General features: G+C 32.1%; 1 protein-coding gene across 1 annotated transcript; it reads right to left on the reverse strand.

The window, feature by feature from the left end:
- Window positions 1–110: 110 nt before the first annotated feature.
- LOC140747609 (protein obstructor-E) lies at window positions 111–16,038 on the reverse strand. The gene is made up of 6 exons (XM_073080166.1): window positions 15,870–16,038; window positions 13,679–13,980; window positions 12,350–12,470; window positions 10,137–10,331; window positions 7,402–7,477; window positions 111–612 (listed from the first exon to the last, which is right to left on the reverse strand). The coding sequence occupies exons 1-6, from the start codon at window positions 16,021–16,023 to the stop codon at window positions 288–290; spliced, it is 1,173 nt and encodes a 390-aa protein (XP_072936267.1). The 5' UTR covers window positions 16,024–16,038; the 3' UTR covers window positions 111–287.
- Window positions 16,039–18,613: the final 2,575 nt, after the last annotated feature.

The following is an 18,613-nucleotide window of genomic DNA, read 5'->3' on the forward strand; positions in this document are numbered from 1 at the left end:
ATTTTATATAGGTATTCTAATTACTTTTAAATGACTTACACGTTTCTTTAAAGTATCGATCATTATAATTGTGGTCAGGGAATAGGTATCGCGAAATAATCAAGAAACTGTTTGAGACACTTCATTTATTTTATGAAGTATTAATTATATTGTACAAACTCTATGCCTAACTAAATATTTTAATTTACAAGTATTGCTGGTGTTATAAGCATAATTTATTGGGTTACAATAGGACATGAGGATATTTAACAAATGTAATGACTAATTTTGAGGTAAGCTCTAACAGTCTATATTTCGGCACCCTCTTCGATTTCGTCAAAGAGGTCAGGTATGTTCGTAGTGGTGTACTCTTCGTAGGCTCGAACCCTTCCTATTTTGCCGTAGGGTTTCTGTGACTTTTGCTTCTGATAAGCCTGTTCTGCCGTTGATCTTTCCTGTTCTTCTTTCTTGGATCGTGTTGCAGCTGTTTTGAGTTCATTGGGACAGGCAGCCACTTCTTCAGCAGAAACGCAGGACTCTGTGGTTTCGTCGAAGGCCGAGTAGCCTCCGCAGCCTAAACGACGTGGTTTGCCTTCGATGCAAATGAAGTATGTCTGGCAATCAGTTGATGATCTGTAATTTGAAATTGTAAGGTTTTAGTTTTTTTTATTCTTCTCAAATAATTAAGTCGTCTTCGTCAACCCATTACTGTATTAGTGATCGTAGATTACTATGCTGACCAAGTGTAAATTGGTAGGTAGTAAGAACTTTCAAGAGTCTAGATTTCCTCACGTTTTATTAATTCGTTAATTTCTAATACGTGTACAATTTTTAAGAATTTAGAGATAGCGATTAAAATTTTTAGGACCAATCAAATCAAATCAAATCAAATCAGTCTTTATTTGCAAATAAGATTATACAATAGGTGTTCAATCAATACAATGATCTCTTATTTTGCTAAAAATTATACTTAGTATTATAATTATTCATTAAGTTTATGTCAATTATTTTATAAAATATATTTTAGAGTCAATTTTTAACAATGTCAATATTTTAATTACTAATAGTCACATTGAAATAATTTTATCATTTAAATATTCATTAATTGTATAGTAACATTTTCTTAGTAATAATTTCTTAAGTTTATATTTAAATAGTTTTATATTAATATATTTTAGTTCTTCGGGCAAGTGATTAAATAAAATTTGTCCCATTACATATATACTTTTTTTGAAAAAACTACTTTTACTAGTGTGGTGTGGCAGTACATAATATTTGTTTCTTGTTTTACGTTGATATTTGGTATACTTGATTTGAAATAAATCCATATGTTTATATACAAATGAACAGGCCTCCAATATATATACAGATGGTAGAGCCAGGCTATTGAGTTTATTGAATAATTCCCTGCAACTATGTGTTTGCTTTACACCAACTATCGCCCGAACACACTTTTTCTGAATTTTAAATAAAGATTCTATGTCTACGGAATTGCCCCAGTGAATAATTCCGTATCTAAGATTCGAAGCTACAAAACCGTGATATGCTACTATAGCAGACTGCCTAGATGTATTTTGTGTCAATTTTATTAAGGCAAATACAAAACGGCTCAGTTTATTACATAGATAATTAATATGAGACTTCCAATTTAGATGAGTGTCTAGCATGACACCTAAAAATTTGTGCTCATTTACTCGTTCAATAATGTGTCCATTATGCTTTACAGTTAATAGTTGTTTTTTTGATTGATGGAAATGAAATTGTATATATTATGTTTTATTTAGATTGATTTGGAGATTATTATTATACAGCCAATTAATGTTTTTGTCTAGAGCATCATTTATTGTATTTTCAAAATTATTTAAGTCATTTTTTTTAATTATAAGTGTAGAGTCACCTGCAAATAAAAACATCTTGTGGTCTATGTTTTCAGGGAGATCATTTATGTAGAGTATAAATAGAAGGGGACCTAAAATACTACCCTGTGGTACACCGTGCTCTACATTTTGCATAATTGATTGAGCTTTTTGTTCAGTATTATTAATTTCAGTAAAATAGTCTATTTCAGTATATTGCTGACGATTACTGAGATAAGACTTAATCAAGTTGAGGGCTGATCCTCTTATTCCTTGTATGTAGAGTTTGTTTAAAAGAGTTTTATGACAGACAAAATCGAAGGCTTTTGTCATATTCATGAATATTGCTAGGACAGGAACTCTATCGTTTAAGCATTCTGCAATGTGTCGAACAAGATCATATATTGCTAGATTTGTCGATTTGTTTTTTCTGAATCCATACTGCTCTACTCTCAGTATATTTGTTTTTTCGTTTTCGTTTTATCCCCTTTCTTATGTATAGGTTTTATAACAATAGTTTTTAGCTTTGTTGGGTATATACCTTGATTTAGGCTTAAATTTATGACGTGACTCAATACAACTGAGATATGCCGCGAGCATATTTTTAATACTTTCGTTGGGATTTCGTCATATCCTACACTATTAGTATTTTTAAGTGTATTTATCATTTTTTGAATTTCTGCAGAATCGGTTGTTGTTTATTATACGTGTTTTGTTGAAGCTGGTTATTGTTAATTTGTTTAGATTTTTTTACTAAGCTAGTGAAATAATTATTAAATATATATAATACAAATGTCAGTAGATTCTGTCAAAGTTTTATTATTATGCTGTATGTAAGTTAGAAGATATTTAGGTATTTCATTTAAGTTATTTTGAGTAGACTGTGATTTCATCTAAATTAGCTGAAAAGTTAAATAAAGCTTTTTTACATATGTGACATATGTAAGTTACCTATGTACAAAATAATATTTTAGATTATAATAATTAAAATCAAATTAAAATATACTTAGATAACTAACACGTTTAATTAATTTGTAATACCTTCTAATGGTTAAATGTTGTCAATATTTAATAGCTATAAATTATGGTCAAACTATCTATGAATTATAATAATTATGAGATCGTGATATTTTTTACACGAGATGCAAATGTCTGTGACCCGTGAGATCATCTGCTCCATAAAATAAAAAAGGACATTTTACAAAAACCATCCAACAACAAGTTTGTGACTTTTATATTTTTATTTTCAATCTATTCAATAAACACATTTTCGAAAAGCTAGATCAGGTTTCTTATGTTTGTGGATTCACAGCTGCCACTAAATACTCAATATTATAATTTTTAATTACCTATGTCTAGCGTTACGTCAATATAAAGTGAATCCAAATTACACTGAATGGTCATTTTTGTTATTTTTTAGTTTGGATATACCTAAATTCTATAATTATGATTTAGGTCTACAAGGTGATTTAGGTATATAAAGGGGGGTACCCTTCTAGGGTGAATAGGAATGTTCAAGGAATCAAATTGTTAATATGGATGGCTGATTACGGGTTTTCTTGCAGAATAAGAAAGGCTTAGACGATAGTTTGTTATGGTAGACAGTGGAGATGGAGGCTTCTCAGGCGTTTGTTAATCAAGATACTTTTATTTACCTATGCGGAAAATGATAATTAATTTTTATCAGCCTACGGCGAAGTAAAAAGGAGAATCATGATTTTAGTCTGTAGGTATGTATGTTTATCTTTTCCGACGTAACTTTTAAATATCTAAAAACAATTTCACTTATAAATCCGCACAACTATATAATACAGTTCATACTTGGGTTCAAATCGAAATAAGCGGAATTCCAATCCAAAAATCATTGTAGAGCTCATTAAAAGTCGATTCGTTAATTTATATTTAATTTACGGACATAGGTAACTCCCTAAATATATGCGAGAACTCGTTATGCAAACGTTTGGTATTTCTAAGTTGATTACATAAGCAAGGTCAGCGTTCATCCAATGACATTTAGCATGACCTGCCTAGTTGACCAATGAAGCAACTTGTTATTGGCACTGTATTATCACGGACCTAGCTATGAGCCACAATAGCGCGTTGCAAAACGTTTAAGGAATAGTAAAATGAACGTTTAGCACATATTGCTTAGTTCTTCTTCTTAAAGTGCCTCTCCATACTATTGAAGGTTGGCTATCAGCTTCTTGCTATCCTCCTTGCTTTTAGCTCTGCAAAGTAGCTCAGCGGCGCTGGCTATTCCGGTCTACACTCGGATGTTTCGTAACCACGACTTCTTTCCTAGTTACATGACTTTAAATCTAGATGTTTGCATTCGATTGCAAGGGCTCAAGTTGTCGAATATGAGCATGCGGTCTATTTGATGGCAAGCGGTTACTATCAAACACCTCTGCCATCATCCTCAGTAACGATTAGTCCTACTTGAGGTCAGCCATAGATGCGTCGCTACTCCTAATTACTAACTTGGAATGTCTTGTGTTAATTTACTAAATGTCTTGTCACTTAGATAGGTACTATACTCTTCAAACCACATCGCATCATCGTTAGACAAAGTGCTGTTATTTAGTAGATATACTTAGGTGTGAAACTGATACCAATGGAGTAGAATGGAGAGTTCTTTCACTTTAAAATTTTTACACACTTCTATTTTTTAGATCTCATCTGTAAATTATTAATTAATAAGATTGTTATCCACGATTCAACAAGATATCGCAAGGAAACCAAGTTGTGTCAGATTCTCAAATGTATAATGTTCTCAAAGTTTATATGAACTTTCTACTGACTTCGCCATCTAAAAACGGCACTTATGTTTACTGAAGGCACGATAAAGATAACGTGAATTTGCAACAGAGGCTTTGCAATCCTTATCTAAAATCTTTTGTATACAATCTGAAATATTTTAAGCTAGTCCCATAAAAAAATATATAATATATGCAGAAATTTACCTATTATTAAAAAGAGTATAAGTAAGAGTCCATTTATATTCAAATATGGTCGTTAAGTTTACTTTTTTTTCTATAAGTAATAATAGGATTTATGTAAATATTCGTCCAAACTGTCTTAAGATTATTTCTTGATTTTATGTCTCTGAAAGTGCCTCCTTTATTTTGTATAATATTTAATTTCAAGTTAAGCAATAAAAATATCTGGTTCGCGCCCACAAAATTTGGATTTTATTCTTTTTGGATTCGATTTTTATTTAACATACCAATATCATCATGATTATATAAATACGTTAAGACAAATAATACATACAGCCGCACATAATACCTTCTACTTTTCGAAGTCGGTTAAAAATATGAACATTTTTCTGTTGTAAATCAACAGATATTTTTTTCTGTTAGAGCTTTAGTTAACACGTTAGCTGCGGAACGCGGCTTAAAACACCTCGTCCATGTCTGGTCGTTATAGCGGTAAGAAAAAACTTTAACTTCTCTGTGGTGCGAGAGGCATAACTTCCGTCTGGTTCAGTGTAGGAGAGTGATAACTATATGTTTGTGATGTGCTACTGATTCCTAGTTCTATGGTACACCAACCTAATGTCGGGTTTGTTAGACCTCGTACCGCACTGAACAAATAATAATGCTAACACAGTGCGGAACGAGGTTGGGAACGCCTCGTTTCCCCACGCACCTCGTACCGCACCCCACGCTAGCTTCACGTGGTTAGTGTTGTGCAACGCAGTCGAGGCTGCGTAGCGACGAAGTAGGACCGCTGTCTTTATGTTGAAAATTATCATGTCGAAACGTTGCCGAAAAAAGTTGATCATGGAGGAAGATGAAGAAAAACCGGTTGAAAAATCTGAGCCAGGATCAGAATACAGGAAGATATTTCAAAAACAGGTAAGTCACAAATATACTCTGTCTAGGTGAAAGTCCAGTAGTGAGACTTGGCAGGCTAGGCGTATATCCGTATAGTAAGAAATTACATTATAGATAATTACGTTTCCTGTTATGGTTCAAACAAAAGTTAAGTAGCTACATTATTGATATAGGAAACGTAGGCAAAATCGTTACCGAGTATTCCGATTACTCTTTACCCTAATCTACTCGCTCCTACTTTTCAGAATCCACTGCAAAGAAAGCACATCATCTCGATAAGGGTCCAAAGAAGAAGAGATGTGTCGGATGCTACGAAAAACACCAAAAAAAAAATCTCACGGAATGCACTGTTTGCAAAAAACCTTATTGTCTGAAATGTTTCAATGAAAAACATCCATAACTTTTCCCCTTTTTGTATTCATTCTGTCCATAACGTTGATAAATAAAAACAATAAAATAAAATCGATATTTATTTTCCCATCACTAAATTATATCGAAACCTGCCATTTTTCAGTGCGGTCCGAGGTGCATTAGACCCACATTTTATTTTACCCATAGAATCTAAAGTAACGAATTTAACCAAGGGCGGCGGCAGTTTTAGGTTAATCAACTCATTGTTAATAATAATCAAGACAAAAGCCGTCGATTTTGTCTTATTTGGCGCCAAAAAAAGGATTTTAGTCTCCTTCGGGCGGTGGGATTTAACACGCCTCGTGCCGCCACAATGTCGGATATAGGACGAGGTTTAAAACAACTCGTAACGCAGTAATGGAAAGTACAGAAAAATCTGTGCCGCAGGGAACGTGTTAAATCAATTACAAAATTCCTTAAATTTATCATAATGGTTATGGTCGAATCAACCATTAGACCCGTCGAAAACTAGTATTATTATTAGTATTCATAATTGTCATGATGTTGTTTTATTTATTTTTTCTTCACTTTCGATTTTCACATCACTTCATGGTCACCTCACTTCAGATAGATTTTGTATGTCCTTGTAATTGAACTTTTTGTTAGCAATTTTATATCCTATAACCAAATTCATCGCATACACTTTAAAGTTTCAAAATACTATTAGTACCTAAGTAGATATTATGTAAGCCTTACATTGTAAGGAATGTGTCGTAAAATAAGCGAACAGTAAGACTGCATACAATTGCAATGTTTCTGCAATCGAGACTTGTAAATAAACATTTCTTTTATCTTTTCTTCTAGTAACTTTTGTATTCATTTTAGTATTAGTAAGGACGTAGTAGTAAGGTCTATAATTATTAAAACGTAGAATTAATAGAAAAAACGTCATACCTATAATAATGTTTATATAATAAAAGCGTGTTAAAAATCAAACTGTAACTTATCTATAAAAGAATATAGATTCTTATTAATAAAATGTTATGTATTTTGGTATTCACGTATTAAAGTTACATTAATTTTATATTTATTGAGATAAAAATAAAATTGTTAGTACTAAGTAGTCGTAAGTAGTACTAAGTCGATTTTATAGTAGTCATTGTCAACACGTGTAGTTTTTGCGTAGAATTATTTTAAAACCTGTTTTAATAGAAATAAACTAAGTATCATTTTAACTTTATCTTTGAATAAATATAAGAATTATTTATTCAATAATAACTTTACTATAGGAAATATATAGGGAATTCATAAGGATTTTTCTATAATCAGTTAAATGTTCGATTACAGTAATTTAGGATATAAAAACGGAGGCTTACCTGTAGTATCGGTACCCAGCGGGGGGTCCAAGCTCTTTGGAAACTGGTATCACAGGACACTTGAAACCGAGGAAAGCTGGAATGATAAAAAAAACACAAAATTTAATATATCCATGCTTTAAATGGTTTACGTGAAGGATATTATCAAATTACAAAACATTAACAAATCTTCATTCTCATCTATAGTCGTTTAAAAGATATCAGTATGAATTAAGAAATCATTATCGTTATAAATAATATTATTTGTAATAATAATTTGGTAGGTTTGGTTTGTAATAATACGTGTAGGAGTTAACAGTAAAAAAAATACGGAAATGTTACATAGAAAATGAGCAGAAAAAGTTAATTGCATGAGTAATTATCCTTTAAACATATTGAAAGAATAAAAAAATATATATTTAAAAAATCAGTACGCAGCAATTGTATTGTAAGGACCTACTGTATTGTTGTTCGATTCTTTGATTGACTTTAAAAAAATGTTTTATTTATGTACCTATTTATGAAACATATTATACAGGGTGTCCCGTAAGTACCACGACAAACTTGGGGAGAACATAAGTGAGGGTCTGACCTCTCTTGGGAAAAAAAAATACCTTAATAAAAGTGTCACCGTTTTTGCACTATCAATTGTTTTAGATTTTTTGAGAAATTCAGCCCTCTTCATCTTCTTTCGTTAACTGCGTGTACAAATTTGGTGATGCAGTGTTTATTTTTTCTGTTAAATACTATCAAATAGTTGGTCTATCATATTGAAATGTAAATTGGTTAAGAGATGTAAAGGAACCATGAAAAAAATAGGGATATTTTAAGATTTAAATTTTTTTACTATTTTTCCCTCAACTTTGACTCGTTGCGGTGAAAAAAAAATGTACTGGACTATAAGTGTACATTGCGCAAAAAAAATATGTCCAGTTAATAGAAATTTCAAAAAGGTACCACACTTACTATTTAAAGTTTAAGAAAATAAGTTAAGGCCGTTTTTGCACGAAAGGGACTGAAACCAACTAAAACGTAATGATCGAGTTTTTATTTAAATTACGGTTTCTACCGACTCACAACGTGTCAAGCAGTACTAAATCACATTTTTACCTAGTTATACACTTAAAAATATCATTCTTAATTTGTAAAAAAACAATTAAGTAACTAATTAGCAAACAAAGTAATACAATTTATTAAGTCAATTTTTACCTACTTTCAAGTGTCATTTCGAAGTGAAACTTCGTACATGTATGTAATTTGAATGACAATACCATAATTTGACATCTTGGAACAGATCTGATGATGGAGCCAGCAGGTGCATGGTTCATTTCTTAGTAAATCCCTTGATTTTGGGCTAAATTGGTAAGAGATCTACCATCCATATCCTGGCTTCATCATCAGATCTATTCCAATATGTCAAATTATGGTATTGTCATTCAAATTACATACATATACGACGTTTAACTTCGAGATGACACTTCAAAGTAGGTAAAAATTGACTTAATAAATTGTAGTACTTTGTTTGCTAGTTAGTTACTTAATTGTTTTTTTACAAATTAAGAATGATATTTTTAAGTGTATAACTAGGTAAAAATGTGATTTAGTACTGCTTGACACGTTGTGAGTCGGTAGAAGCCGTAATTTAAATAAAAACTCGATCATTACGTTTTAGTTGGTTTCAGTCCCTTTCGTGCAAAAACGCCTTAACTTTTTTTCTTCAACTTTAAATAGTAAGTGTGGTACCTTTTTGAAATCTCTATTAACTGGTCATATTTTTTTGCGCTATGTACACTTATAGTCCAGTACATTTTTTTTTCACCGCAACGAGTCAAATTTGAGGGAAAAATAGTAAAAAAATTAAATTCTTAAAATATCCCTATTTTTTTCATGGTTCCTTTACATCTCTTAACCAATTTACATTTCAATATGATAGACCAACTATCTGATAGTATTTAACAGAAAAAATAAACACTGCATCACCAAATTTGTACACGCAGTTAACGAAAGAAGATGTAGAGGGCTGAATTTCTCAAAAAATCTAAAACAATTGATAGTGCAAAAACGGTGACACTTTTATTAAGGTAATTTTTTTTCCCGAGAGAGGTCAGACCCTCACTTATGTTCTCCCCAAGTTTGTCGTGGTACTTACGGGACACCCTGTATAATGACTTATACAATATCTATTCAAAGATTAAAACATATTTGTGTAATATTTAAATGTTTCATTTGATGCTCGGAGTTCTACGGAGAAATATGCATTGAATATTAATTAATTTAATAGATAGCATCGTAATTTAATAGATAGTTTAGGTCAATTTGATATAAATAATATTGTACTGAAAAATAAATGTAGAATACGTAGCAACATATTTGGAATGAACTTCCTCTTAAAATATTTCCGGAGTGCTTCTTCGAAATTCTTTTTGACATGGGGCTCTTATCAAAGGTGCAAAAAGAATTTTCCTTTAAAGCCAGGGATAGATCGATATCTCTCCAATCGGTATGATATTACAAATGTGTATAAACGACAGTGACAGTTTTCCATCCGCCTGCCCTATCGCTAAGCTGAGTTTAAAAATATAGAAAAAAATGTTTGTTCAAAACATTGAACCGTGCCAAGCGAAACGCATCAAAAAAAAATATATTATCATACTAAAATATTATATTTTCATAATATCAAATCCGTGTTATTAAGTGCATTGTCCCTTAAAAGCCCTATAAAAAGGTAAAAAGGAATATTCATGGCTTATCTTTACCTTCGGCATCACAGTCAGCGACCTGGTCTGGCCACTCGCAGCGGTAGGTGTCAGCGCTGAAGGCGAGCCCGTCCGGGCACACGAAGTCATAGCCTATTCCGTTCACACAGTTCCTGAAGCCGCTGCAGTTCTTAGCGTCTCCGGTCTTGAAGTAGCCGAACTGATGCGGGCATTGGTCCGTCGGTTGAGCGGGTTCTGGAAAAGAAAAGATGTAAATACCGTGTTTATGTAATGCCTGCTTAGTTTCTAAAAAGTCAGGCTTCTAGTTTTATCTACAACTAAGTTAAAGTCGAAAATGGCCTAAATTGCTTCGAGAAAAGAATGGTACGGCCGTGCTATTTTTTTTTGTTCGAAGAAAAGGTGTAAAATATACCGTGTTTATGTAATGCCTGCTAAGTTCCTAATAATTCAGGCTTCTAGTTTTATTTACAACGAAATTAAAGTCGAAATTGGCCTGAATTGCTTCGAGAAAAAAATGGTACGACCGTGCCTTGTTTTTTTGGTCGACTAGCGGGAGCTTTACCCTGCCTCCAGATGAGTAATGTTTTTGAAGAACATGCAGTTCAGCTGATGGTAAGTGAATACCGCAGCCCATGGACACCTGTTATAAAACTCAAATCGGGCTAAGTTGTCTTTCTTTCTTTTTTTATTATACTAATGGCAACCGAACGTACAGTCCATCTCCAAACTCCAAAAAGACTGAACTTTCCACCTTAGGTCGATCATAGACTTCAATTCTACGCCTACCTACGCCATTTAAGCCAGTACGCAACAGCATATAACACTGCTGTATAGAAAGGTGTGGTAGTCCCCGGGGTCGAACCACGAAGGCTTTACTTATCTTTTAATGTTATTTTTATTCTTTAAAAGTAGTATAAGCAATTTAAAGAAATCAACTCAATAACCCAAACAAGTGTTTGATAAAAAGTATGTAATAAAAATATTGATTTTCTGTTTTTTTGTTATCACATATGATGTTTGTAGATGGGCACAAATATAAGAAAAATCTTTTGGAAATGTAATCTTAATTGAAGAGTAAACGATTTCCTCGAACAAGGAAGGTAAATAGGTAAAATAAAAAATATTGAAAATGATGACTGTCAGTTATGTAAATGTTTTTTAGCTTGACGCATAGGTAGTATGACAAAATCAATAATTTTCCGAGAGGAAAAGTGATCTATTTCCTACATGAGTATACTAGAACGAGTATTCATGGCTAACCGGTGTCAATGCTAATGAGTGATGACTTATGGTTAAGATCAAATTAGTTTTGTTGCATAAGACAAACTTGACCGATCATTTGATATTGACCTTTAGGCGACCAAAAAGAAGTGACATGAGGCATAGACGGAGGGCAGACGTTGCGTCTCTTTTAACAATTTTAATGCCTAAATTACAAATCTATACTAATCATAGATTAGTAAAGATACTTCGCCGCCTTGAAATTGAATGAAGCCACAAACGGCTTATTAGTAAGTTATTTTTTTGAATTCTTGACAAATAAAAACATTTTTGGAGAAAAATTACGAATAAATAACGAATACTGCGTAATTTACATAATAAATAAATAATTATTTCAAATATTTTACGGACATATTAGCACGGAGACGCAACTATTTCATTTCTCAAAACTAAGTACATTTTCTTTTTAAGGGTTAGTAATCTTTACTAATCTATGATACTAATATTATAAAGAGGAAAACTTTGTTTGTTTGTTTGGTTGTAATGAATAGGCTCAAAAACTACTGGACCGATTTTAAAAATTCTTTCACCATTCGAAAGCTACATTATCCACGAGTAACATAGGCTATATTTTATATGAAATATATTTGATAAATAAATTTTGAGGAGGTACAAAGTTTGCCGTCAGCTAGTAAGTAATACGTTGAATCGTATAGAAATGTGAACTTTTGCGGACCCCCGTTTTTACTTTGTTTATTGCCTCGTGTCGCTTCTATGTGGCTTACCACAGCATCGAATGTGCGAACATCGAATATTTGTGTCTCAAGATTTGGCGACTTGTTAGTTTAGTAATATTTTCATATCAACTGAACACTTATAAGATGTTTAAAGGTACTTACGTAGAGAAGGCGTACCACACCACCAAATGTGCGAACATCGAAAATAAATATATTTGTCTTTACATTTTAACAACTTGTAAGTATAGTATTAATTATCAACTTAACACTTATAACATGATGAAAGGTACTTACGTAGAGAAGATCGTGCCAGACATTCCACGTCTGTGGGGTACTGGCAAGGGTAGACATTGAACTTCACGTTGGGGTTATACCGCAGGCCATCTGGGCACTGTTTCTCTTCAGCTGTGCCATTCTAGAAGAACAAAGAATGTATCTCATGTATAATAAAAAATATATGACTTAACAGTTTAAATTTTTCAATTCCTAGAAGAATACCGAGATTATCAACGTTTAAAGTTTTTTCTGAAAACTCCCATAAATCAAATCTCGGACATCATGCGCCTATTAACAGAATCATTAAAGAATACAATACTGTCTCCAGGACCTCAAATTTTGACATCTTCTCTATTAATCTTAAGAAGATCAAGTGTACTACATTGCATTACGACTGTAACACTTCATTGTAAACTATATAGACATTATTGTGCTTCTTCAATTCAATTTTATCTTTCTTTTTTATTTCATTAACTTGCTTGTAGTCTACATCTATAATTATAGTGGCATTACGCTAGCCCATTATGTGTTTTGATGTACCTTAAATGTATAAATGTTCATTATGTTGGTGTTCAATAAATAAATAAAAAAAATAATAATAAGAGTGAAGGGAGTAACCTGATGCCTGTAAGTTTTGGGAATAACTTCATAAAGGTGAAGTCTACCAATTCGCAATTGGTTAGCGTGGTGGTTTACTATCGCCAAAATCCTACTGATTCTGAGAGGAAACCCGTACCCAACAGTTAAACAATAATTAGATACTGATGACCAAAACCTTTCAAGCAGAATACATTTATGATAAACTTTAGATAACAAAAAAGCAACAGAACAACAAATAATATGTTACATCGTAGCTTATTATTTGTAAATGTTAAGTTCATCTAAAAACTGAAAGGTCAAGTAGGGACGCATATCCATACAATTAATTTAAGTGTCTGTCGGTAATTTCAAATGCCTGTTATTTTCATATTTACTCATATTATGAGCTGCGGTATGTATTTAATATAATGTATGTATTTGAAGCAGCAAATGAGTATGCAGCCCATGTGATGTTAAATTAAGTTAAGTGGTCAATAATATTTATTGAGGTCTGTAATTGAATACAGTACGGGAAGTTGAGTATCAGTAATCAGTATGTGTAGTAATTCCCAGAACACTGAGATCAAATTAGAATCACTTTTTGGCATATTTTCAAAAACGGACTCAATACTAACTAGTACATTCCTCATATAGGCTAAATATTAATCGTACAATGGAGTCGAACTACCTACAAAAGCTTGCCGCGTAGAATTAAAAAAACGAATCAGGTTTGAGATACAAAATAAATTAATAAATCATTTAACTTACAAGGCATTCTATGTATCGATCACAACTGCCCGGCACTGGGTAGCGTTCGTTCTTCTCTATGCATACTTTGGAGTTGGTGCCTCTTGGAGCTGATGACTGTTCGTATTGGTCGATAGCTTGGTATTTGCCTCTTTGCCCGAATCCAGCACTTCTGCCACTATAGTCCGATATTCTCGTAACGTCTTCATAGTAACTCACTGTCGTGGGTCCATTGTACCCAGCATTTTCAAATTCATCTGTAAGCTGTTCCACTGCCGATTCCTCTTGGTCATCTGATACTTCTTGTGAATTCGTAAACTGGACTGTTGGAAAGAATTTGGATAAATAACTAAATTTAGTACTAAATGTTTTTAAGAGGTTGTTACCTAAATGTTTTAAGTGACATTTCATGCTACTATAAAAGTAGCATATGAGCCTATTGATGATATTCAACTGATGGTGAGTGGCAGCCGCCGCCCATGTACATCTATAAACAATCTCAGATAGGATTAGAGATTGGAAAAACATGCGAGATGATTAATTTGTAATGCCTTGTCTAAGCGACTCTGTCTTATCACGCCAAATTATCGTAACTACCCTTCACTAATAATTAAGTCCTTTCTAAAATGTATGATTGATAATACTAAAAGAAAAAAATGTTACTTATGAAAAATAAAAATTAACAATATTGGCATTATTAAAATTCGTGTGCTAAGACGTATGACAAAGATTATTTTCTTTTTTTTACGGGTCGTTATTAAAGATTCAATCACTTGTAGGTATTATAAAGGTCATAAGCTACTCTAAATTCAAGTTAGCAACAGAAAGATAATATCAAACACATTATCAGGTACATTTGCCAATAGTTCTGTATTTTAATAAGTTGGATCTACAAATGTTACTCATCGTCAAATCCTTGTACGTGATTCAAATATGTCCGTCTTGTTTAAATTAATGAAGTGAATTTATGGTCGTTTTAAGTAAAATACGTTATTTTTCAATAATATCGTTACGGATATAGATTTGGTTGATTTATTTTTGAATAATGAATGAGGTAACTGAAGATGGCATGCTATATGCAGATTTAATTCTCGTTGACCTTAAATTTGACGGCCATTTTGTTAAACGCATTTGTTTTCTTTAACACTGATTTACGGCGAAATGCGTGAAGACAAACATTACGCTTGTTTACATATCTATAATAAAATATTATACTTTAAATTTAAGTATAGTTACTTGATGTTCACACAATTTCTTACGTTTTTTCATAGATCACATAATATGCCTTTTTTAACAATATGATAGATGTGCGTACATTGTATAAGAAATAATTAGATGTGCAATGACAAATTTTAGAATGTGTTATTTCCACATAAGGAGTTTTTATTTACCTTTTATACTTGAGGTCTGATCATACGCAAATATGACCCGATGTCTAGTTTAAATAATTTTAGCGTTAAAATGCTAAATATTTGTAAATCTACACGTTGTAGGTAGGTAGGTACATCTATAATTATTAATTACCTTGTGGCTTACCGGTTTTCAGCAAAATCAAAATTCTATTAATTATTTATGTAGTATAATTTGACCGGATTGATTGATGTACAAGGATGTTAAAAAATTTGAATGACACTCATCGCTTTTAATTTCATGTTTACGATCTTTAAATGTCAAGTAATTTTAACTTGAATTTTACGTTTAGCTTAAAACATTTAACAATTTCAATTTATGTTCGAAATAAGATTTGCTGAAGTATATGTTGACTTACTAAATTGACAATTGCTTTATGGGCACACTTATTTAAATGAATGCATTGTTTACAGTAGGCGGCGCGTAGAACTTGACTAATTAAACTGTGAGAACCTTGTTAAATACAGTTTGTTACATCGTGCTACTATCTTAGTAGCTATGACAAGATTTTTTCGACCACTTATTTTTTTTATTAAATTGAATGTGCTCATTAAATTGAACTATCAGGGCTGGTATTGGATTGAAACTTGGATTTATTTGATTAAAGGATTCATGGTAAGATACTTAATAGTAATAATACGTAATACCATAACTTCTTATCACGCCCTATTTATGAGTAACATAAAATATTACGTGAATCTTGATAATAAATCAAATACTTTGAAAACTTTTAAAATATTACGAGGGTTGAAATGCTATGGGGTGATGATGAAAAGCCACTTCATGGGTCTACAATACTTACCAACGGCGCACGCGCACGCCAACACTAGTAGAGTCCTCATGTTGAGAACACGTTCGCACAAGCTTCTGACTCCCAATGAATGGCGCACGCAGGAGTCGAGCCGAGATGAGCCGACCTTGGGGACAGACCGAGGTATTGTGAAACCTGGTCTCATCTCGCCGCGCCTTGTGTTACATCAGGTGGACGGACGATGACGTATTCGCGACGGGCGGCGCCGGTAAGCTTCTTCTTAAGCTTGTTGTATGAGGACTTTGTGGCAATGTTTGGCGAATTAAGCAAGATGTACACCCAACTTTCTTTAAGATGACGGATTTTGAAGAAAGTGTATTCATTAGTGGACTACTAATGGAACAATTAGAAATAATCCAAAATTGATCTCAAAGATCCTACCATGGAATGCATGCTCTTTGCTCTGCTATTTTTTGGTATAAGTACTTCAGTCAGATGTACATAAAATAATTATTCATCTTTTTTAGTACACAACTGAAAATAAGCTATTTCCTTTCTTCGTAGACATTTCATTAAAGCGTAAACTGCGCTTATGGAAATGACAATGATGTGAATGTGAACTTTATTTGTGATGTCGAATTGTATATTCTTACTTTTTAGCACAAGTGCGTAGTTCTATGAGTACTATATACCAAATTTTGTAAATGAGCATAATTTGGTATAAGTATTAACATATGTATTTCCAAAAGATTAATTATGTACTATTCGTAAATTTTGCGAAAGAGTATCATAGGTAACTGTATAGACTCTATATAAGGCTCTACATGCGATGTAAATCACATACATAAGAACTGCCTTCCAGATTAACGTGACAAGCAGACAATATAAGCCAACATAATGAACATCTTCTTATAGCGGAGAGGTTACCAGCATTATATGCATTTGGTTCCTTGCGATTCCCGGTCAGACAGATAAGTATCTAAAGCGGGGCCGGGTGTATGCGTATTAATTTTTATGTGTATCCATAATACACATGGCATAGGAAAAATCCAAATGTGTTCTGAGTGTAGAAAGCGCTGTTAAAAACACAAAGGGCTAAGTTAAAATTACAGATTGCCATTTAAATTTTACATAAATGGAAATATTCGATGCAATGCATGGAAATTTCCGCAAGGACTGGCTTTTCGACTTTTAAATGAATCTTAAAGACGAATTATAATTTAATATTAAATTAATAACATTTAATAATTTTTATTTTTAATCAAACCCAAGTATTTTGATCATATTGATCAAAATAAAAATCAATGTGACTATTTGTACAGGTACTGGACTAATAAATTATATTTATTCGTACATTTATTCAATTTTTTTTTAAATATATTTATTCGTACATTTATTAAATTTTTTTTTCTTTAAACAATGTGACAAATTCAATTTTTTTTTAAATATATTTATTCGTACATTTATTCAATTGGTTAGGTTAGGTTAGGTTTTTTTTTTTTTTTTAAATTGATTTCGAACGGGCTGATGGCGATCGACGTCATTTTGATGTTAAGAGCTTAGTTTCTAAAATCGATCGGTAGAGCCGTTTAAAAGTTATTAAAAAAAAAAAATAAAAAAAAAATTTTTTGTAGTTTTTTTTGAGATTTCTCAAAATCTACCGGTTTGAATCGGATAATAATAAATTGTTTGTAGTACCCGTATTAATAATTATAAATTATTCGTACGGTAACTGTATTAATAATTATAAATTGTTCGTACAGTACCTGTATTAATAGACTCAGCCAATAAAAATTTAATAGCCCTAGAATTTCTTTACCGATTAAATTTCTACTCCGATGATACCAACGCTAGATGACATAATACTAGTTGGAAGTAATAGAAATTCTTCGCAGACAACATTTTTCACACTATACTCATCACTTTAGTCACGATATAATTATCTCTTGAACGTATAAATGATTAATAAGTAGGTATTATCATTATATGCTTACATAAGGAAGGTAATTGTAGCTGTCCTATCTAGTTACAGGTGTTTATTAACATGTCCGTGGTTGTCGTATCTTTGGAAAACCTAGTGAAGGTTCTGGTTACAATGAGTCGCGTCATTCGAACCCTATTGTATGTGCTGTATGATTTTAATGATATTAATTATTTAATAATAGTTCACTTGTTAAGTAAACATTGCAGCAATAAAACATCTCTGTTCAAAGACAAATAAACTTGAATTTGATTGCGATGCTATTTGTAATTTCGTGATAGAAAACCACTGAAGTATTTTAAAGTTTGAGACAAAAATAATTTCAGTACCTACCTAGAGTTATTTATGGCATGCAGTACATATATAGAAAGAAAACAAGATATGCAGTTCTAGAATCATGAATACTTTCACAACGTTAAAAGCATAGATTAGTAGTTAAAAGGTAGTAGAATGAAATAAGACGTGGCGCAAAATTTCATATAGGTAAAAACCTGTTAAATTTTATGGGAAAGAAAATTCTGAGCACGTAATATTAGCTGATGAACTTCCTTATTTCCATCCTTCGCTATTTTGTATTCGTTGCTGATACAGAAATAACTCCGTTATTATTTCGGCTTAACTAAATTATGTTATAACGGCTGAACCTCGTAATAGGACGTTAAGACAATAAATTAAAATTAAAAGTGCTATATAGAATGAGAAATATGTAGATGTGAAATAATCACAATAAAACAATCAAAAGTAGGTATAAGTAGTGTTTTATATTAGAATTCCTGGGGCTGTTTGCTGCGGCTGAAATTTATAAAGAAAAATA

The sequence above is a fragment of the Epargyreus clarus genome, unplaced genomic scaffold (assembly GCF_041222505.1).
Source record: "Epargyreus clarus isolate Ecla_fem2 unplaced genomic scaffold, WU_Ecla_fem_2.2 ptg000014l, whole genome shotgun sequence".
NCBI lineage: Eukaryota > Metazoa > Arthropoda > Insecta > Lepidoptera > Hesperiidae > Epargyreus > Epargyreus clarus.